The sequence below is a fragment of the Hemiscyllium ocellatum genome, chromosome 9, assembly GCF_020745735.1.
Source record: "Hemiscyllium ocellatum isolate sHemOce1 chromosome 9, sHemOce1.pat.X.cur, whole genome shotgun sequence".
NCBI classification, from domain to species: domain Eukaryota; kingdom Metazoa; phylum Chordata; class Chondrichthyes; order Orectolobiformes; family Hemiscylliidae; genus Hemiscyllium; species Hemiscyllium ocellatum.
The window spans coordinates 66,026,839-66,047,350 of NC_083409.1; the positions used below are offsets into that span (position 1 = coordinate 66,026,839).

At 37.7% G+C, this 20,512-nt stretch overlaps 1 protein-coding gene across 1 annotated transcript in view; it reads left to right on the forward strand.

The window, feature by feature from the left end:
* Nucleotides 1–20,512, forward strand: part of hook1 (hook microtubule-tethering protein 1) — an 84,455-nt gene that overhangs the window by 4,473 nt on the left and 59,470 nt on the right. The window contains exons 2-5 of the mRNA XM_060830421.1: nucleotides 13,394–13,479; nucleotides 14,320–14,392; nucleotides 17,754–17,804; nucleotides 20,022–20,154. Coding sequence (XP_060686404.1) covers nucleotides 13,394–13,479; nucleotides 14,320–14,392; nucleotides 17,754–17,804; nucleotides 20,022–20,154 — 343 coding nt within the window. The remainder of the gene's footprint in view (nucleotides 1–13,393; nucleotides 13,480–14,319; nucleotides 14,393–17,753; nucleotides 17,805–20,021; nucleotides 20,155–20,512) is intronic.

A 20,512-nucleotide genomic window follows, 5' to 3' on the forward strand; every position in this document is an offset into this window, starting at 1 on the left:
ACACTGACTACACTATTGGAAGAACCAAAGACACATCCACCAAACACCACAAACTTAATCAGCAAGGATAATATTGTCAAGCTAGTGGACCTATGCCTTATCACCCACTTCACCTTCAACAACTAAACCTACTGTCAAACCAACGGAACAACCATGGGATTGCCAATATCAGGGTTCTTAGCAGAGGCAGTAATGCAGAGACTCAAACAAACAACTCTGCCAACCGTCCAAACCAAACTTTGGGTCCGCTATGTGGTTGACTCCTTTGTCATCAATAAATAAAACAAATTAGAGGAAACCTACAAGAACATTGAATATACCCTAAGTTGCATAAAATTTACTAAAGAGAAGGAAAACAACAGCAAACTGCCATTCCTAGGTGTCACAGTACAGCAAACAGCCAATGGGGAACTTCAAATAAGCATCTACAGGAAAACAATACATATGGATCAAATACTGAACTACAGAAGCAATCATCCCAACATCCACAAACGAAGCTGCATTAGAACATTATTTCAATGAGCCACCACACACTGCAGCGTAGAGGAATTACGAAAAGCAGAGGAAAATCACCTATATGTATTCAAAGAGACTGTATACCTATTGAACACAGTCCACCGTTTTCTCAGCAATAAACCCAAACAAGTAGATAAAATGCACCCAGAAACCCTAGCCAGTCTCCTGTAGACACTGGTTTGAAGTTCCTCATTGGCTGTTCGCAGGAAGAGAACCCCAGTGTTTAACTGTAACAGAAATAGGAAAACTAGCTTCCACATCCAGCTTCAAGACCACAGCAACTCCTGAAAGCTAAAAGTAAAAATCCTGGTTTTATTGGACCTTGACCCCACCCATTCAGGTTGTTTCTATTGTTCCAACTTTTTTAAAAAACCAAGGCCTCACAAGCTGCTTAATTTAATGGCTTTGAGCAGACTACCTGGTGCCTCTGTCTCAACCTTTCTTCATTTTAAAAAAAATGATAAAATACACCTCTTAAAGCCATAGTATCGTCACACAGAAACCATTCATGTAAATTATTTCTGCACCCTTTCTGATGCCTTTTCATCTTGCCTGAAATAAAAAGCATATAAATGGAGGTATTACTCTAGTTGATTCTGAACTGGTGTTTTATAACTTCCTTACATTTGTATTCTCAACCTGTCCTACCACCTTCATAAATTAGTGAATGTATGGCTCTAGGTCTCTGCTCTGCAACTCTTTCTGATACATTATCTCTCCTCCCAAAATGTATCTCTTCATATTCTTTGCATTAAAATTCATCTATTTGTCCACTCTTTCCACCATCCTGTTTATCCTGTTTCAACTTTCATAAAAGCATCAATCTGAAATGTTCATTTGGTTTCTCTCTGCACAGATACAAGCTGTTATGTTCAGCATTCTGAACATTATTTATTACATTTCCTTCAGATTTCTAGTATTTTTCTTTTGTCAACATTGAGGCCCTGTTTTTATCAGTAACTGATACAATGCTGAGCAAGTCCTGAGAATACATTATAACTGGTTGTCCTAAGATTGTTTTCCACTCTTTGCTGAAGTAGAAAAAGTGATTTGCAATTAACATTTTTAAAAACTCAGGTCAACGTGGAGTTGAGAGAGCAGCATTTCATTTCTTTAACTAAGTGCTTCTAACATTCACCAAAGTTGATGCCAATATGTTGAGCCCACACAGCAGAAAGTAAAGACAAAATGCCAATCAGGTTGTAACAAGAACCTTTGAGTTCACTTCTACTCACAAAAAATACTTTATTGCTGGTGACATACCGTGCAAATCTTCCAGGGGATAATCTTATCCTTTCGATGCATAATGAACTACTACTTATGAATATTTAAGAAACTCGAAACAAATTAACAAGTTTATTGTCTGGCAAGTTATCCAGATTTGAAATCTGATAGCTTATCGGTTAAATGTATCCCTTCTCCTATATTTTTCAGAAAACATTGTGGTTTATGTTTGCCTATACTATTGTCTTTGTATCCAAATAACTATCGGGCTTTCTTATAATCGAAACTCATGAAGGTTATTGACGAGCACTTCTTAGAATTTAAAATTTGCTTGAGAAGTGAAGCATATATGACTACCAGCTGCTGGAGGTCTTGCATTTCTTCGAGTAAAAAATGAGGTCTGCAGATGCTGGAGATCACAGCTGCAAATGTGTTGCTGGTCAAAGCACAGCAGGCCAGGCAGCATCTCAGGAATAGAGAATTCGACGTTTCGAGCATGAGCCCTTCATCAGGAATAAGCCCTTCATCTTATTCCTGATGAAGGGCTCATGCTCGAAACGTCGAATTCTCTATTCCTGAGATGCTGCCTGGCCTGCTGTGCTTTGACCAGCAACACATTTGCAGCTGTGATCTCCAGCATCTGCAGACCTCATTTTTTTACTCGAAGTCTTGCATTTCTTGCCTGATTTCAATGTGGATAATTTCACACCTATATATAGCTGTGTGCTTTGCTTTGTTCTACAGCAAAACATTGCTTTGATGGCAATTCAATCGGATAATAAATCTGTAGTTTAAATAATTTCTCCAAAGGTTTGAACCACCCTTGAAGTGCCCTTCCTTCTTTGACCTATGAAAGGCTACGCTCAAAACTTTATTTATTGTATATCAGCTCTGGGAGGGAAAGAATATTTCTCTTTGAATGGTGATCAAAATTCCTTCATCAACATATTTTTATGTAACTTGTTTTTTTTTCCCCCTAATGTCAAGGGAACAATCATCAGCGGCATATGCTACAAATAAGTATCTTTTAAATAAGATGGAGTTGATGTTAGTGCATCTGGAGACCATATGGAGAGTCCTGTTGAACTCTGGATATTCACCCTGTTTCTGTTTCTACATATGCTGAATTTCTCCAGGACTTTCTGTTTTTATTAGAATTTGATTCAGAATTTAATTGTATTGCCACTTGATGTTAAATTTGGATGTGACCATCTCTGTTGTCTTGCAAAAGTCTCATGCTGAATGGCCACTCAAAAGCTACTAGAGGCTATTCAGTGTAAATAACGTGTCCTTCAGGTCAGCACCTTGAGGATAGGAACAAAGGAGTAAGAGTAGGCTCTTTAGCTCATCAAGCCCATTCCACCGTTCAGTATGATAATGCTGATCATTTACTTCAGTGCCTTCCCCAATCTATCTCCATGGCCCTTTAGGTCATTGGTATTTAGAAATCACTCTATATCTACTTTAAACGTATTCAATGGCTTGGCTTCTACAGCTCTCTGGGGTGGAGAATTCCAAAGGTTCCCTCTAAATAAAAACATTTCTCCTCATTTCAGTTGTAAATGGCTTACCAATTATCCTGAAATTGTGTCTCCTGATTCTACAGTCCCCAACCGGGAAAGAGCTTAACTGCATCTACCCCGATTATCCCTTTCGGTATTTAGTATTTTCAGAGAGGTCACCTCTCTTTCATTGAAATGTTAGAGAATATCGGCCCAGTTTGCCCAAACTGTCTTCATAGAACAAACCTGCAAAGCTGCGAGTAAGTCTGATGGAACTTTGCACTTCCTATATGGCAATAAGATCTTTCATAAGGTAAAAGGATAAACTTGTTTTTGAAAAGAAAATCATTCACAGGATGTGGGAGTCACTGGCTGGGCTAGCATTTATTGCCCATGTCTAGTTGTCATTGAGGAGGTGATGGTGAGTTGCCTTTTTGAACTGATACAGTCCATTTGCTGTAATAGACGCACAACACCATTTGGGAGGAAGTTTCAGGATTTTGACCCAACAGCATTAAAGAATAATGAAATAGTTCAAAGTCAGTATGTTGAGTAGCTTGGAAAGGAACTTGTGGGTAAGAGTGTTGCCTCCTGTCCTTGACAGTAATAGTCATGGTTTTGGAAGGTGCTCTCTAAAGAGACATGGTATTCCAGGTGTGGTCTCACCTAGATAATGTGTAATGGAAGCAAGATTTTGCTGCATCTGTAATCAAAACCCCTGAGCTAAATTATATTTTTCTTCTAGCAGGGTTGCAATGTTTATTAAAACATAAGAAACTGGTCATGGATATCATAGTTCAATATCCACTGCATTAACTATTCTGACAGACATTTACTACAGATAGCTATTACACACAGATATTTACATTTCTTAGACTCTGATCTGTCTGAGTTCATATTAAGCTATTATGCAAAATGCTTTCACTTCTAGTGATCCTGAGGAAAGATGGATTATTACACCTTTATACCTTTATATTCTAAGAGTATATATTACTCTTCGAAAAAATAGTGAAAGGAAGCTGAAGCACAGAATTATTTGGACATTTACTACATTGCAGAGAGTTTACTGTGTGACATCTTAGAGCTGAAGATTCAAAAGATGGCAGATGTTGTTGCTCACCTATTGTTGACAAAAAGTCAGCTGTCTTTGTGAAAAGATCACAAGCCAAAATATTTAAGAGAGATATACTTTAATTACTTGATAAACCTAGTTTGCAAAAGATGGGGCTTTGAACCTAAGAACCTTTAAAAGTTCCTGTAATGTTAAAGGTCGACTGGCATACTACCCATGAGACATAAAAAAGGCAAACGTACTTTCCCAACTACCTGCTGTACACACAGGTTAGCCTTCAGTAACTTATTGACGATGCTCCCCATGTCCATCATCCATCTGCACTCTCTAATCTAAACATTTAATGAATAGTCTGTAGATATGATGCTTAAAAATGTGTTGCTGGAAAAGTGTAGCAGGTCAGGCAGCATAAAAAGATCAGGAGAATCGACGTTTCGGGCATAAGCCCTTCTTCAGGATATGATGCGCCTAGCAAAGTGGATAGTTTGACATTTTTTCCATTTATATTTTACCTGCCATGTTCTTGTCCACTCACTATGTTTGTCCAGGTCCTCTTGAAGCCCCTTTTGCACCTTCCATGCAACATACATTTCCATTTAGCTTTGTTTTAGCAATGAACTTGGAAATATTACATTTGGTCTGACTTATCAACCTTCAGTACCATTAAATTTTCAAACATAACCTTCTTACTAATTTGCTTCTAATCCTCATTCTCTATCATCCCTTTGTTCTCTAATCCTGGGAATTATTACACTTAATTCAGTTAAGATAGACACAAAGTAATCATTAAGCCTCTCTGCCATTTCTCTGTTCCCGATTGTAAATGCTCCTGATTCTGCCTCTAATAAAGCCATGGTTGTCTTAGCTAAACACTACTATAGTTCTAGAAGCTTTTACTGTCCATTTTTATGTTATCCCTCCATTGCTATATTCTAAAATACTCCCATTCCTTGTGTTTACTACTATTTTAAGGAAACTTTATAGGCCTGTTCTCATAATCTTAATCTCAAATATTCCTTAACTTCCTTTGACATTTTGGGGGTCATTGTACCTTTAAAGAATTTATAGTTGCTGTAAATAATTATGTCATAATTCTTGAAAGATTACACATAACCTAGGTATAGACTTGTGTTTTACGATATTTTTTACAGTCCGCCTCAGCCAATTTGATCTACTTGCCTTAATGATTTCTGTTGTCCAAATTTAACACCTTGGCTTCAAATTGCATAACCTCAATTTCAAACATTGTGTACACTTCAATCACATTATGGCCACTCATCTATAATGGTTCTTCTTCAAGATTAATAATTAGCTCCAGATGTAGGTATTAGATCTAAAAATAGCCTGTTCTCTAGTCAGTGTCTCAACATATTGCTCTAGAAAACCACCCCAACACACTGTAGAAATTCATCCTTTATATCATTTGTTCTCATTAGATTTACTCAGTCTATACACAGATTGAAATCACTGATGATAAACATATTAACCATGTTACATTCTTCTCTAGTCTCTTGATTAATACATGTAACCAGTATTATACATCAAGCAGAATCAGCATAGCTTTCTGAAGGTGTAGTCATATCCGACAAATTTATAAGAATTCTTTGAAGAAGTAACAAGAAGGACAGATAAAAGGGAAGCAGGGGTTATAATATATTTGGATTTCTTGAAGGTGTTTGATAAGGTATTGCCCATTAGGCTACTTATTAGTTGGCAAAAACTCTGATCATATTAAGAGACAGGGAGTTGGAATAAGGGTAGCATGTTCAGTTGGCAAACTGAAAATGGTGGAGTGCCACAGTGATCAGTGCTGGGATGACAATTATTTACAATATATATTTGTGGTTTAGATAAAGAGTGAATTTACAAAAGCCAAATTTGGTAATATTTGTAACACAAAATAAGTGGGAAAGCAAGTGGTGAGGATAGCACAATGTATCTTTAAAGGGATATAGACAGGTTAAATGAATGAGCAAAATCTTAGCAAACAGAATATGATGTGAGAAAATGTGACATTCCAGCGTCTACAGTTTGTTTGTGTCTGTACACTTTGGTAGACAGAATAGAGATGAATATTTTGTCAATGGAGAAAAACTGCAGAAGGCTATAGCTTAGAGGATATTGGGTATCCTCCATGAAACTATCCAAACTGTGTCATTCCTTCCCAGGCACAGAATCTAAAACTCTTGCAAACAATTCTTTCTCCATCTGTAGATCAGCCCCTTAAAGCTATGATTTTTCTTTAAAGATCATATGCTCTCTGTCTCAACGAGATCCTGTGGTCAAATATTCCAAAATATAAGATGTACAAAAATGCATATTTTATTGTATCCATTAGTTATGCTCCAAATTCTATTTTAAAAGACTCATAATTAAGCATACTTTAAGACTAACTAATTACGTCATTATATGAATAGCTAATACCACCTCTGCTTCTCAGTGAAGAAACAAACTTTTTCCAAATCTGATCCATCTGCTATATCTATCCTAACTGGAAAATAATAAAAAGAAAACCCACCATTTCTTTATCGAGATTGAAGATAAGCAGCTTGGTTTCACATCTGAGTGTGTTATTCTGTCATGATCAACATAGCATTATATGGCACAGTTGAGATAAGAAATGTAACATGACTATTTGTTTGGCACAGTGAATCTTTGGAAATATACCAATGAATTCATGTAGTTTTGTGTTAACATTCAAAACATACAAGAGCTAAAACATAGTGCACTGTCAAAATAAATTGTGTCTAAACTGATAAATTGATGGCATGTCTCTGTGGCCTTATTCTTCTGTTTTCTAATATAACAAATCAGTGTATCCTGTTACATTAATCAAATAATGTGTTCAGACACAGGATCTATGTTAGTGCACTATTTTCAGGAGTGGAACTTAATACATGTACATAACAAGAAAGACTTCTTTTAACATGGCACTTTCCATGACCATAGGACCTCCTGATGCATTAGACCCAAAGAAGAACTTTCAAACTGCATTACACATAAACTGTATAAAGCACAACAGCCAACAAACTCCCTCTCACGTTTAATGTAATAATGAACAGATTGACTATTTTAATGATTTTAATGGAGTAATAAATATAGGCCAGAGTGTTAAGGTTAATAACTCCACTCTTCCTTCAGATAGAGCAGAGATATCACCACCTGAGAGGGCAATCTTCGGTTTAAAGTTTCATCCGAAACACAGCATCCCTGACAGAATAGCACTCCCTTAATGCTATGTTGGAATGTCAGCTTTTGGAATTTGGAGAGGAACTTGAATCCTCGAGCTTCTTTCTCAGAGGTGAGGATACAGTGAGCTACAGCTGACACCATAAGTGCTCAACTTAACATCTTTATGGAGGGAGGGAACTAACTGCACTCATCAGCTATGAGCTTTTAGCTGATAAGAGAGTATGAGGCATATCCTGAAATTCATATACAGCCAGTATGGGCCGATGTGAAATGAAGGAGTGTTTAATTTCATGGTTTATGGTAAGTAAAGCTGCATTCTGAGGTGAATCACATAGAGTCACATAGCACAGAAACAGACCCTACAGTCCAACCATTCTACATCGTACATAATCCCAAATTAAACTAGTCCCACCTGCCTGCTCCTGGCCCATATCTCGACAAACCTTTCCTATTCATGTATTTACACCAGTGTCTTTTAAATGTTGTAACTGTTTCCCCCCCCCCCCCCCCCATCTATCACTTCCTCAGGAAGTTCATTTGAAGTGAGAATTGCCCTCTCTGTTTTTTTAAAAAAAACTTGCCCCTCATGTTGTTGTTTCTAAATCTTTCTCCTTAAAGATATGCCACCTTGTCTTGAAATTTCCCACCCGAGGGAAATGACACCTATCAACCATATCTGTACCCCTCATGATTTTATAAAGGCACGTCGCAATCTCCCATGCTCCAGTGAAAAAGATTCCAGCCTATCCAACCTTTCTCTATAACTCAAACCTTCCATATCCAGCAACATCCTGGTAAATCTGTTCTGAAACCTCTCTTGCTTACTAATATCCTTCCTATAACAAGGCAACCAGAATTGGACACAATACTTCAGAAGAGGCCTCACCAATGTCCTGTACAATCTCAACATGACTTCCCAAGTTCTACACTCGAAGGACTGATCAATGAAGGCAAGTGTGCTAAATGCCTTTTTAACCCCCCTGTCCATATATGATGCAAACTTCAAAGAATTATATACCTGAACTTCTAGGTCCCTCTGTTCTACAACACTACCCAAGACCCGACCATGAATTGCATAAGTCCTGGCCTTCTTTGTACCAAAATGTAATACCTTGCATTTGTTCAAATTGAACTCCATGTACCATTTTTCACTCCATTAATCAATTTGCTGAAGATTTCTTTGTAATCTTAGAAAACCTTCTTCACTGTCTACTGTGCCACCAATTTTGATGTTGTCTGCAAACTTACTGACTGTGCCTTCTATATTCTCATCAAATCATGTACATAAATGAGGAACAATAGAGGACTCTGAACAGGTCTCTATGGAACATGACTGGTGACAGATCTCCACTCTGAAAAACAATCTTCTACCACCACTCTGTCTCCTGCCGATTTAAGCCAATTTTATATCCAATTGAAAGACTCACCTTGAATCCCATGTGACCTTACTTTATTATTTAGTCTACAGTGTGGAACCTTGTCAAAGGTTTTACTGAAGGTAAATCCTGATGAAGGGCTTATGCCCGAAACGTCGAATTTCCTATTCTTTGGATGCTGCCTAACCTGCTGTGCTTTAACCAGCAACACATTTTCAACAAAGGTTTTACTGAAGTCCATCCAAACAACAACTACTGCTCTACCGTCATCAATCTAACGGCGGCACGGTGGCACAGTGGTTAGCACTGCTGTCTCACAGCGCCTGAGACCCAGGTTCAATTCCCGACTCAGGCGACTGACTGTGTGGAGTTTGCACGTTCTCCCCGTGTCTGCGTGGGTTTCCTCCGGGTGCTCCGGTTTCCTCCCACAGTCCAAAGATGTGCGGGTCAGGTGAATTGGCCATGCTAAATTGCCCATAGTGTTAGGTAAGGGGTAAATGTAGGGGTATGGGTGGGTTGCGCTTCGGCGGGTCGGTGTGGACTTGTTGGGCCGAAGGGCCTATTTCCACACTGTAAGTAATCTAATCTTTTTGGTAAGTTTCTCAAAAAACTCAATTGTTTGTGAGAAACAATTTTCCTCACACAATCCTAATCAATTTTTGCCTCTCTAAATGTTTATAAATCCTATCTTTTAGAATCATATCCAGCTACCTACACATTAGTCAGACTCACAGGTCTATAATTCCCCTGTTTCTCATTGCAACCTTTCTTCAAGGTAAAACATTAGCCATTTTCAGTCATCAGGCACCTCACCTGTAATTACACATAATGCAAATTTTTTTTGTAAGGGGGCCTACAATTTCCTCCCTTACTTCTCTCAGCATTTTACATGAAAGGCAACCTTAATTTTTGCAAATGATTATATCAGAGTTAGTTGAGAGTGCATTTGCTGTTTCTCTGAGTTGCCAACTCCAAAATAAAAGACCCTTATATCCATTGTATAAATTCACCTTCTTGTCACGAGAATGCAATAGAAGTAGCATGAATCCAAATGGTTTGTCAATTCACAATGGTGATTCTGACAAAGTGGCTTCCGTCATGGGAATTTGTGCAGACATGTGTGCATATTTTAAAGAATAAAGAATTTTTCCAGTTCTTAGTTTAATGTCAGTAGTACAGGTGATTTTGGATAGATACTTCATAGAAGTGGAGTAACGTGTGGATGGTCCAGGAAATTTTAAAATGAAGGATGGCACTTCCTACTTTTATATCAAATGCACTTTGCATTTAAAACCTTTTCCTGTAAGATACAGTCATCATTTCAACTTATTTTTAGTATGCTTTGTCAACTGTGCTTGTTGAAAATATTAAAGTATTGAAGAATCAGTAAAATGACATGATTTATTGTACACAAAATTGGCTATTTCACTGGAAAAGCCAGTTTGTGTTGATCCACTAATCAACAAAAACTGTAGAATTGGTTATCACAAAAGAACTGTCAAAGCCATAGTTCTAAAGTAACTAGGCTCTAATGAATCCTGAATTAGGCTCTAATGGTCATTTCTTAGGTGTGATTTTTTTCAGCTTAAACCATGAGTGGAGCCGTATGTGATTTTCTTTTCATAATGTTTGCAAGTACATTCCTTGGAAAATGTCTAAAAAGTTAAAATAATCTGCAAACTATCTAAAATATTAAGTAAAAACGCCCAGATCTTCTGAGCAGTGATGTGATGGTCAGATCACTGCTGGGTTGGAAAATTCTCCTAACACATCTCTGTTCAGCATTTCTTCAGCCTACACAGAAATGCGCATCATAATGTCCATCAAAGAGCTCTGTCCAAGTGGAGTCTATTCGAGGGAATACAAGTCACCCCTCTCTTTTTTATGATGCTAGTTGTTATATGGTAAGTTAAAAAGCTAGATGTGATTTTAGTGTATAGGCTGTTTGCTGGTGCAGTGTGGATAGTCATCTGGGTCAGAACGTTGGGTTGCTTGGAGTGTAGTCCTGAGATGTGGGAATGATATACGGGCTTCAGATATGGTGTTACACGTGTTAAACTGGGGTTAACGTTTTCTGGGTAGGTTTCACAGAATTGTTCCAAGTCTCTGACTCCAAATATTTGTGGCAAGTCATGATGTAGAGGAATTGCCCATCAGAAGTTTAAATTTCCTGGGTAGTTCCCACATGGAGTCATGTTGCTAATTCATCAGCCGTATCAATCCATTAACTGGAAGATTTATTCCCATGTATTAAAGCAATATGAGTAATATTTGAATTGTAATCAATATTGCTGGTCCATGAAACATAGTTGAACTATAAAGTAGTGAAGATAACTTCTAATACCCTTGGACATAATTGTTTGCCTCCGTGTTTCTTGCCTCTGTCCAACTACAAGCTTTTAAAAGCCAAGCTTGATGTTGCCTAATTAGTTTTTAAAACCAACTTCTGTCTTGACCGTTCTTTACCTTTCTATCTCTCTGTGAAAAAGATCTGGCAACCTAAGCCTGTTAATTGAAAGTGCACTAATAAAATGCTAATTCTGACGCTGTGAAGGAACTAACATTTCATCTGCAGGCTTAAAGTAAACGTTAATGCTGGAGCAATAAAATGTGCAAAACAAACATATAGCTTCAAAGTACCATAACATTTCTGTTAAAAGAGGATAGATATGGAAATTAGAACTGTGATGTGGCAAACCAATATGGTTTCTTTTCATTAAAAAAATAAATTGTGACAGCTGTTAAAGTATAAAAAGAAATTGTTATAGAATAGAAGTTATATTCTAAGTACAAGTATATTCCAAAGTGTAAAGGTTAAGAATGAAAGATGATTGACATTACAAAGTAAATAACTCCAATTATGAGACAATTACTGCAGGGAATGTTGGTCGGAAGAGGAGACGTTCGCCTTATGAGTTTGCACCAAGGGAAAACTTAATGTTTTCAATTCTTCCTTGTGAACGTGCATAATTTTGCAACAACTGTACACTTTTCTTTCAGATCGTTTCCTTGAGCCATAATGTAATAAAATATTTTACTACCTGAGAAAAATCGAGGGCAGTCATTTTATAATTTAATCTCCATAATGAATGAGTGTAATGATCTAAAAGGTTAGAAATGAAGAGTGCCTGAAGCATCACCTACTATGATGATTTATTGTGGCTGCAAATAGTGGGATTTATCTAGAGAAATGGGGGAAAAAAAACTGAGAATCTCCCATTTCACCCTCAAAAGGCAGAAAGCTTTCACTTTCATTATTGAGACATGGGGAAACTCTCCAGTAAACGAAAGGTATGACAACAGTACTATTTGATGCAAGAAGCAAAAGCCCTGAAATGAAACTAAAATATCCAAGAAACACTCAACAGGTCAGGCAGCATCTGTGGAGAGAGATAGAGCTCGGTGTTTCTCCCTCAATTGATGCTATCAGACCTATAGTGTTTTTGGCATTTTCCACTTTCATTTTAGTTGAAAAGACATTACTTATTATTGCATTACTGGAGTTTGCTCTGTATCCTTCATTACAGCAGTGACAGCCAGAGGTTGTGGAAAATATTATTATATAAATGCATGTTTATCTTTCTGTTCTTCACCTTACCATCCATTACAAAGTCGCTCAAGAATCAGGTTCCAGGGAACTTGGTCTTCCCATTCACGCACAAGGCACGTTCACACAGCTTCCAAATTATGGGCACACCAGAATTTTTACTGCATGACTGATATATTGATTTGAACTTGTGGAAAAGATTCATCCGGATAATGGATTCAGTCCTTTCAGCATTTTGAGCTATTTAACATTGAATTATGTATAGTGGGTGAAGCGTTGGTGTTGATAATGATGACCTGAGAATATTGGACAAGAATACTGCCCAACATTAAGCGTCTGGGTTTGAGTTCTGATTTCCTATAGTTTGTTAATATGAAATATTTTTAAGACTGTTTGTTTGTTTGTTTTTACTATGTGATGTATGTAAAATATGTTTTATCTGTATGTAATTACCTTCATTTGTTTTGGATTTTATGATCAATGCCTGGGCATTTCCATAAAACCCATAACACGACTGGAGGTTTGCGTGGCTTTTAAAGAAAATATGTTAAGGTCTTTTCTGTAATACCATCTGGAAGCTGAGTAACAGCTGTTGAAAACTTTCCCTAGGTACCTGTTGTACAAGTCTGATATGTTCTATTTTTCAGCAATAGCTGATAGCTAAGACACTCATTGTGGTAGTATCTCAAGTCCAAAAGAAAGCTTTGTTGTGAAAGAAACTAATAATCCATCATGAAGTATGAAACGAAATGCTGCCCTCAGTTACTCTGTTATAAGAATTGACTAACCCTTTCTGAGGTAATGGAAAATGCTATAATAGAAACTACTGTTTAAATTATACATTATAATGTGGTGGTTAACTCTAATAGTCCATGGAAAATACACATGTATTTGGGTGTTTTAATGTAACTTAGACCACAAAGTTTACAAATTGCTCTGTGTAATTTCAGTGTTTCCTTCATAGTTACAGACATTCAGTGTATCCTCAACATGTCAAAATGTTCACGATTTAATTAATGGAGCTGCAATGGCACAGGTGTTGCACCAAATGTAAGTCTTTGAACTTTCATATTTCCCAAGTAATAAAAATTGGATTCTGAACAAATCAGGAATTGATTCCAGTGTTGTGAAAGTACCTAATGCAAATTGATACACTGGCCTCATAACAAAATAAACAATGAAGTAAGGATGACAGTTGCAGCCGCAGATGCAGCTTACCATTTGCAGGAAGGAATGAGCCAGCCAAGGACTTAAGTAGTTTGGGATGGGGAGCAGTTGTGTGCCCAGAGGAAGAGGGGCAATCCAAAGAGAAGCATACTGTTGCCAGCTATAGTTGACAATGCTAATGTACCATTATCTCTTTGCAATGATATTTATCGGTTCCTTTTAAGGATGACTGCATGTAGATTGTGTTGGTTTGCAATTTTGCTGCTGCTAATAGCTCTCTGCACCTCCATGAGTAGTTTAGGATTGCTTGATCTGTCCTTAACTTGTTCAACTTTTATAATGCTAATGCAGCCCTGCGTGACAGTGGGTTATCTTGCACGGAATCTACTGCTTGTTCTCTTATGATAGCTGAGGAAAGGCCAGAGTTCTAAAAAATGTGCTGAATGGCAAAAGTCTAGTGTTATGTACATAGCTGGGTTTGTGTTGCCTGTTTGAGAGAGTGGGTCAGGTATTCCAGAGGCGGAAGCTAGAGGGACAATCTAAGACCAGCTGTGGATCTGATAGGATACACTTTAAAATATTCTTTGTTCAAGTTTACCCTCGGTCTACCTCATGTTCTATTTATGGTTCTAGTGAACCACAAACTTAATATCTAGTCTCTCCAAATTGACAGCAAAATGGCTTGGGCTTAACCAATTTCGATTGTTGTTGCAACCTTTGCAGAGACCCGTCTTGGTTTAATGAATTGTGGTTGAGTCGCATTAAAGATGATGTGGGTGAAAATTCGAGATTGAAGGTACGAAAAGAAAACTAATTAAACAATACTTTCACCATCAGAAGCTTCACCAGTGGTGGAATATTTCAAGTGCCTTTTCTGATTATCTCTAATTAATTTCGACTAAGGTTTTTGAAATGTCCATTTTCCTCATTATACTGTTTCCTGTTGATTCGAAAATGAAAATTATTGCTGTCTCCTTATGTAAGAAATTAGAGTATTCTAAAAGTTTCAATGAGATCCCTGCCCATGCCCCATTGTTCTAAACTCCATTGAATACAAAGAACAGTACAACACAGGAACAGGGCAAAACATGATGCTTTTCTAAACTAAAATATTTTGCCTCTACATGATCCTTATCCCTCTATTCCCTACCTATTCACATATCTGTCAAGATGCCTATTAAATGTTGCTTTATTTAATTGCCTCCACCACCTGTTTTGGTCCTGCTTTCTGGGCACTTATCATCCTCTTTGAAAAACTTGCCTTGCACATCTCTTTTAAACTTATTCCCTTTTACCTTAAATCTATGCCCCCCAGTAATCAACATTCCTACCCTGGGAATAAGGACTCAGACTATCCATTCTACCCATGCCTGTCATAATTCTGTAAACTTCTAACAGGTCGCCCCTTGTCCCTGGATGTTCAAGTGAATATGAATCAAGTTAGTTCAATCCCTCCCCACAGCTAATACCCTCCAAAGTAGGCCACATCCTGCTTTCTGTACTCTCCACAAAGCCTCGACATCCTTTCTGGATGTGTGGCAACCAGAACTGTACACAATATTCCAAACATTTCTAACTAACGTTCTATAGAGCTGCAACATGATTTACCAGTTTTTGTACTCCATGCCCCGGCTAATGAAGGCAGGCATGCCGTAAACCTTCTTGACCCACCTTATCGATTTATATTGCCACTTTCAGGGAATTGTGACCCCAGCTGCCGAGATATCTCTCCAAATTGATGCTAGTAAGGGTACCACAATTTACTGTGTACTGTCCTCCCATATTAGATCTTCCAAAATGAATCCCTTCACATTTACCTCAATTAAACACTATCTGCCATTTCTCTGTCCAAGTCTCCATACCATCTACATCCTGTTGTATCTTATGGAAATCCACAGCTCCCCATTCTTTGTGTCATCCACAAACTTGATAATCGGGCCACTTACATTTTTTCCAAATCACCCAGAGTCCTTAATTGTTCTCACATTGATTAGATTAGATTAGATTACCTAAAGTATGGGAACAGGCCATTTGGCCCAACAAATCCACCCAGACCCATTCCCCCACCTATATTTATTCCTGCCTAATGTACCTGACACTACAGGCAATTTACCATGTCCAATTCACCAGAGCACATCTTTGGATTGTTGGAGGAAACCCATGCAGACAGGGGGAGAATGTGCAAATTCCACATAGACAGTGGCCCAAGGCAGGAATCGAATCCGGATCCCTGGCACTGTGAGGGGCAACACTAATTACTGAGCCACCATGCTGCCAGACAAACCTTTCATCCTCAGGATGATTTTTGTCAACCTTCTCTGATGCCCTCCAATGCCATCACATCTTTCCTTTAGATATGGGGTCCCAAAACTGCGTACAATTTTCCAAACAGTCTGACCAGAACCTTATATAACAGTATTCTATGATCTTGCTCTCTTGAAATTAATGCTACATTTGCTTTCCCAACTGCCAACTGAACCTGCATGTTAATCCTAAACTAGGACTCCTAAGGCCCTTTGTGGTATAGATTTCCAAACCCTTTCCCTATTTAGAAAATAGTCTACGCCTCTATTCTTCCTATCAAAGTGCAAAACCTCATATTTTCCTACACTGTATTCCATCTACCACTTCTTTACCTGCTCTTGGAGCCTGTCCAAGTCCTTTGCAGTGTCTCCCCATCCTCAACACTAGCTGTACCTCCACATAACTTTGTGTCATCTGCAAACTTAGCAACACTGCCCTCAGTTCCTTCATCCAGATTGCTAATGTATAATGTGTATAGTTGTGGTCCCAGCACTGATCCCTGCAGAATTCCACTCGTTGCCAGCTGCCATCCTAAAAGATACCATTTTCTCCTAATCCCTGCTTCCTCCCAGTCAGCCAAACCTCCAACCGTGCTAATACCTTGCCCATAACACCACAGGGTCTTATGTTGGTTAGCAGCCTCCTTTTAAACACCCTGAAAAAGACTTCTGGAAATCCAGATGGATCATATCAACTGGCTTTTCTTTTTTAACTTGCTTGTTATCTCCTCAAAGAATTCTAACAGATTTTTCACTCATGACCTCCCCTTGATGAAGTGATACTGACTATTTTACTAAGCACTTTCAACTACTCTGCAATCTCGTCCTTCATAATGAACACTAAAATCTCACCAATGGCCAAGGTCAGGCTTACCAGCTCTAATTTCCTATCTGCTGTCCTCCATTTTAAATTAGCCATTTTTCAGTCACGTATCACCCTCCCTGACTCCAGTGATTCCAGAATGCACAGGCAGTGGTGGTAACCAATCTCCTCAGCCATTTCTTTCAGAAACCTGTGTAGGCATGGTGGCACTGTGGTTAGCACTGCTGCCAGAGAACTGGGTTCAATTCCCGCCTCGGGCAACTGCGTGTGTGGAGTTTGCACATTCTCTCCAAGTCTGTGTGGGTTTCCTACGGGAGCTCCGGTTTCCTCCCACAGTCCAAAAATGTGCAGGCTATGCGCATGCTAAATTGCCTGTAGTGTTGAGTGAAGGGGTAAATATAGGGGAATGGGTCTGGGTGGGTTGCTTTTCGGAAGGTCAGTGTGGACTTGTTGGGTTGAAAGGCCTGTTTCCACACTGTAAATAATCTAATCTAACCTAGTCTATCCGATCTGGTGATTTAGTCACTCAGACTTTTCAACATCCTCAGCATTTTTACTCACCTCTGCTCCTTTACTACCTTGAAGAACTTGTATGCTCCTGGTACCTTTCATTAAATTTTGATTGTTTATTTTACCTTGCCTTGATTCATAGCATTGTTTCCCCAATATTGAAATGTTACTGGAAGGTATTGTGCACCTTTCATTTCTTAAGATTAACAGAATGTAAAATAATGAATGATTGATTGATTTAAAAGACCAGATATTTAGTTGCTTTTGTAGATAGCATATGTTTGCATTCTAATACATTTCAGCATCAACCAATTAAATAAATGCATTAAATGTATGATAGCTGGAGCTGTATTGGTCTCACGTTTTTGTCATTAATTAGACTGGTGATATGGTGTAGCTTTCATCTGTCATGACACAAAATCATAATATTTCTTGTCATCTCCTGATGGCAGACTTTAGAAATATGTAAATTAATTATGTGTATGGATCTAAAAATATCTTTGTTCAATTATTCTGCACAGATGAATAATTTGAAGAAGATTCTGCAGATGGTTCTCGATTATTATCATGAGGTAACGTTATATGTTAGTACTGTTACTACTTCATGATCTGCTGAGTAAATTTGCAGAATAATTATATGTCTATAATTTAGATCCTTTTGAACCTAAAGCCTTTAATTTTCTAATCAGTTTGACCCATTTCAATGAATTTAATGACTGTATGTGGAATACTTTTGGTACATGTTAGTTACTCACCCTGAACTGATCACCCCAAAGATGACCAACTAAACCAGTATTCTGTCCAACATCAAGATGGTTTATTAGCTGCTTCAGAATTCCCAACTCTAGATGAAATACTTTTAGTACTCTACTGCTACATTATGAGAAATCACCAAATTTGAACATAAAACCTGGACCTTTATAATCTTCATATGAAAACTTAAGTAATGAATGTGACAGTTTGTTCATCTGTAAAACACATTACATCTGAGCCTGATTTTAACCTCTATATCCCTGTAAATAAATGATGAGGGTACAATAGAGTAGTGGTTAAATTTCTAGATTAAATATTCAAAAGCCTGAATTAATGATCTGGGTATACAGGCACAAATTCCACAACATCAGTTGAGGTATGTAAGTTCAATAACTAAATAAAACTGCAATAAAATGAAATACTAATATTCTTAGTAGTGACTGTGATATTACTTGATTTTCATATAATCCATCGTGTTCACTAATGCCTTTTAAAGAAGGAAATCTGCCATCGTCACTCAACCCAGCCTCTATGTGGTGACCTTGCGTGCCTTAACATTGAAATAGTCTCAAGTCATTTTGTTGTATTCAAGAAGGTAGCTTATCATCAGCTTCTCTGGGACCATTAGAGAAGGAAAATAAATAATAGACTTGCTGGTGATACTGCATCCTGTGAATGAAATAAAGAAAAGGAGTCCCATTGTCAATCATTCTTCATTTGATAATGTGGTGTAAGGTGTGTAATTTATGTATATGTTAGTATCATTTGTTTTAGCCTAAGAATTTTGAACTCAAGGCATGTGAGTTGGTCTCTTTATAAGGGGAGGTGTGGTTAAAGATTAACTTGTCAGTATTTATGGAGCAATGATCCATTTTTAACCCGATATGAAAGAGTGAGTCCCTGGGTTGATAATGGGAATTTGTTCACATTGGCAGCATTTTGCAAATGGACATAGTAAGCATTGTTAGCATTGTCTTGCTTTCAGTTTCAAAGTTTCAAACGTTTTAAAATTTTGCTTAGTGGGACAATCCTTGGCTTTGAAAGTGTTTGTATTCATTTAGCGGAGGTCTTGATAGAAGTTAGACATGTAAAACAGTTTTTTTTCCCTGAAGATAGATAATAGTTTAGAACTGTCACAAAATAGGTTACTTCAGTATAAGGGTCTTGGTTTGAAAGTTTGGGACCAGAATTGTTTGGGTCAGAACCTTGAAAAGCTTGTTTGAAGCTAATAAAGTCTAAACCTCGTGTTGACTAAGGAGGAGAAAGTGAGGTCTGCAGATCTGGAAATCAGAGCTGAAGAAGGGCTTATGCCCGAAATGTCGATTCTCCTGCTCCTTGGATGCTGCCTGACCTGCTGCGCTTTTCCAGCAACACATTTTCAGCTCATGTTGACTAATCCAGGAAAAGGCTACCAAATCTTAAGACTAGTACTTGAAAGGAACAGATCAGTCAACTCTTTAAGTGTAATAGAAAAGAGTACTCCTTCTGGTATTTTGAGTACAGTAATGTGATGGTGTTGGGGAAGAAATGAGTTTTATTTTTACTGTACATTTTGAAATCTTTCACTTAGCTTGATTTGTCCTATTTACCATCTTTTCTTTTGTGTAAATAAATTTCTGTTGTATTGTTGAAATTAGATCTGCAGCATTGTATACTTGTGTTTTGGTGAAAGACCATCCCATTAAATTAAAATTGAATAAAAACAAAGCATGATCTATCAAGTAAAATTTCAGGCTGGGATCTGACTTGTTCAATAATAATATCAGCTGGGATCATAACATTAAACTAATTGAGTCATGTTTAACACATTCTTTACCTCTGAAATCAGTTAATGTAGCATCATGTGTCTTCATGATCTGGGTGAACTTAATTCTAGACTGATGGTTATGTTTACACTTGAGGCCAATAGAGGTAAATCTATTATTCTGATGATGGCATCCAGAATATAATTAACATCTACCTTTTGCTTTGTCTGTAGTCGGTGAGCAAATGTCTTATCTACCAAGTATACTTTTGTAACTGACAACTATTTACAGGTGCTTGGTCAACAAATTGCTGATTCTCTTCATCCAAATTTGAATCTGATCGTGGAGCATGTTGATATTGTGGAAATCAGTAGATTGCTCCAACTGATTTTGGGATGTGCAGTGAACTGTGAGAGGAAGCAGGGTATGTATATAAGCTCTCTCAATGACTTTACTCATCTAAAATAAGAGTGGCAACATGGAGAGTATTAAAGTTCAAGGGAAAGGCTAGATATATTTCATGTCCTGAAACTTTTGCAGGAAAATATCTTGTTTAGCCAATGAGTGGTGAAAACACTGTACTCGTAGGGGTTAGTGGTTGAAGCAAATAATATTTTTACATTTAACAAGAAGCTAGGTAAGCATTTGAGGGAGAAGAGTCACAATGAGGATTCAGATGACAAAATATTGGAGAAGACTCGAATGGAACATAATTGCTGACAAACACTGATAACGTGTTTCTATGAAATATATCCTATACAGTGTATAGCTGCCCTAGAGAA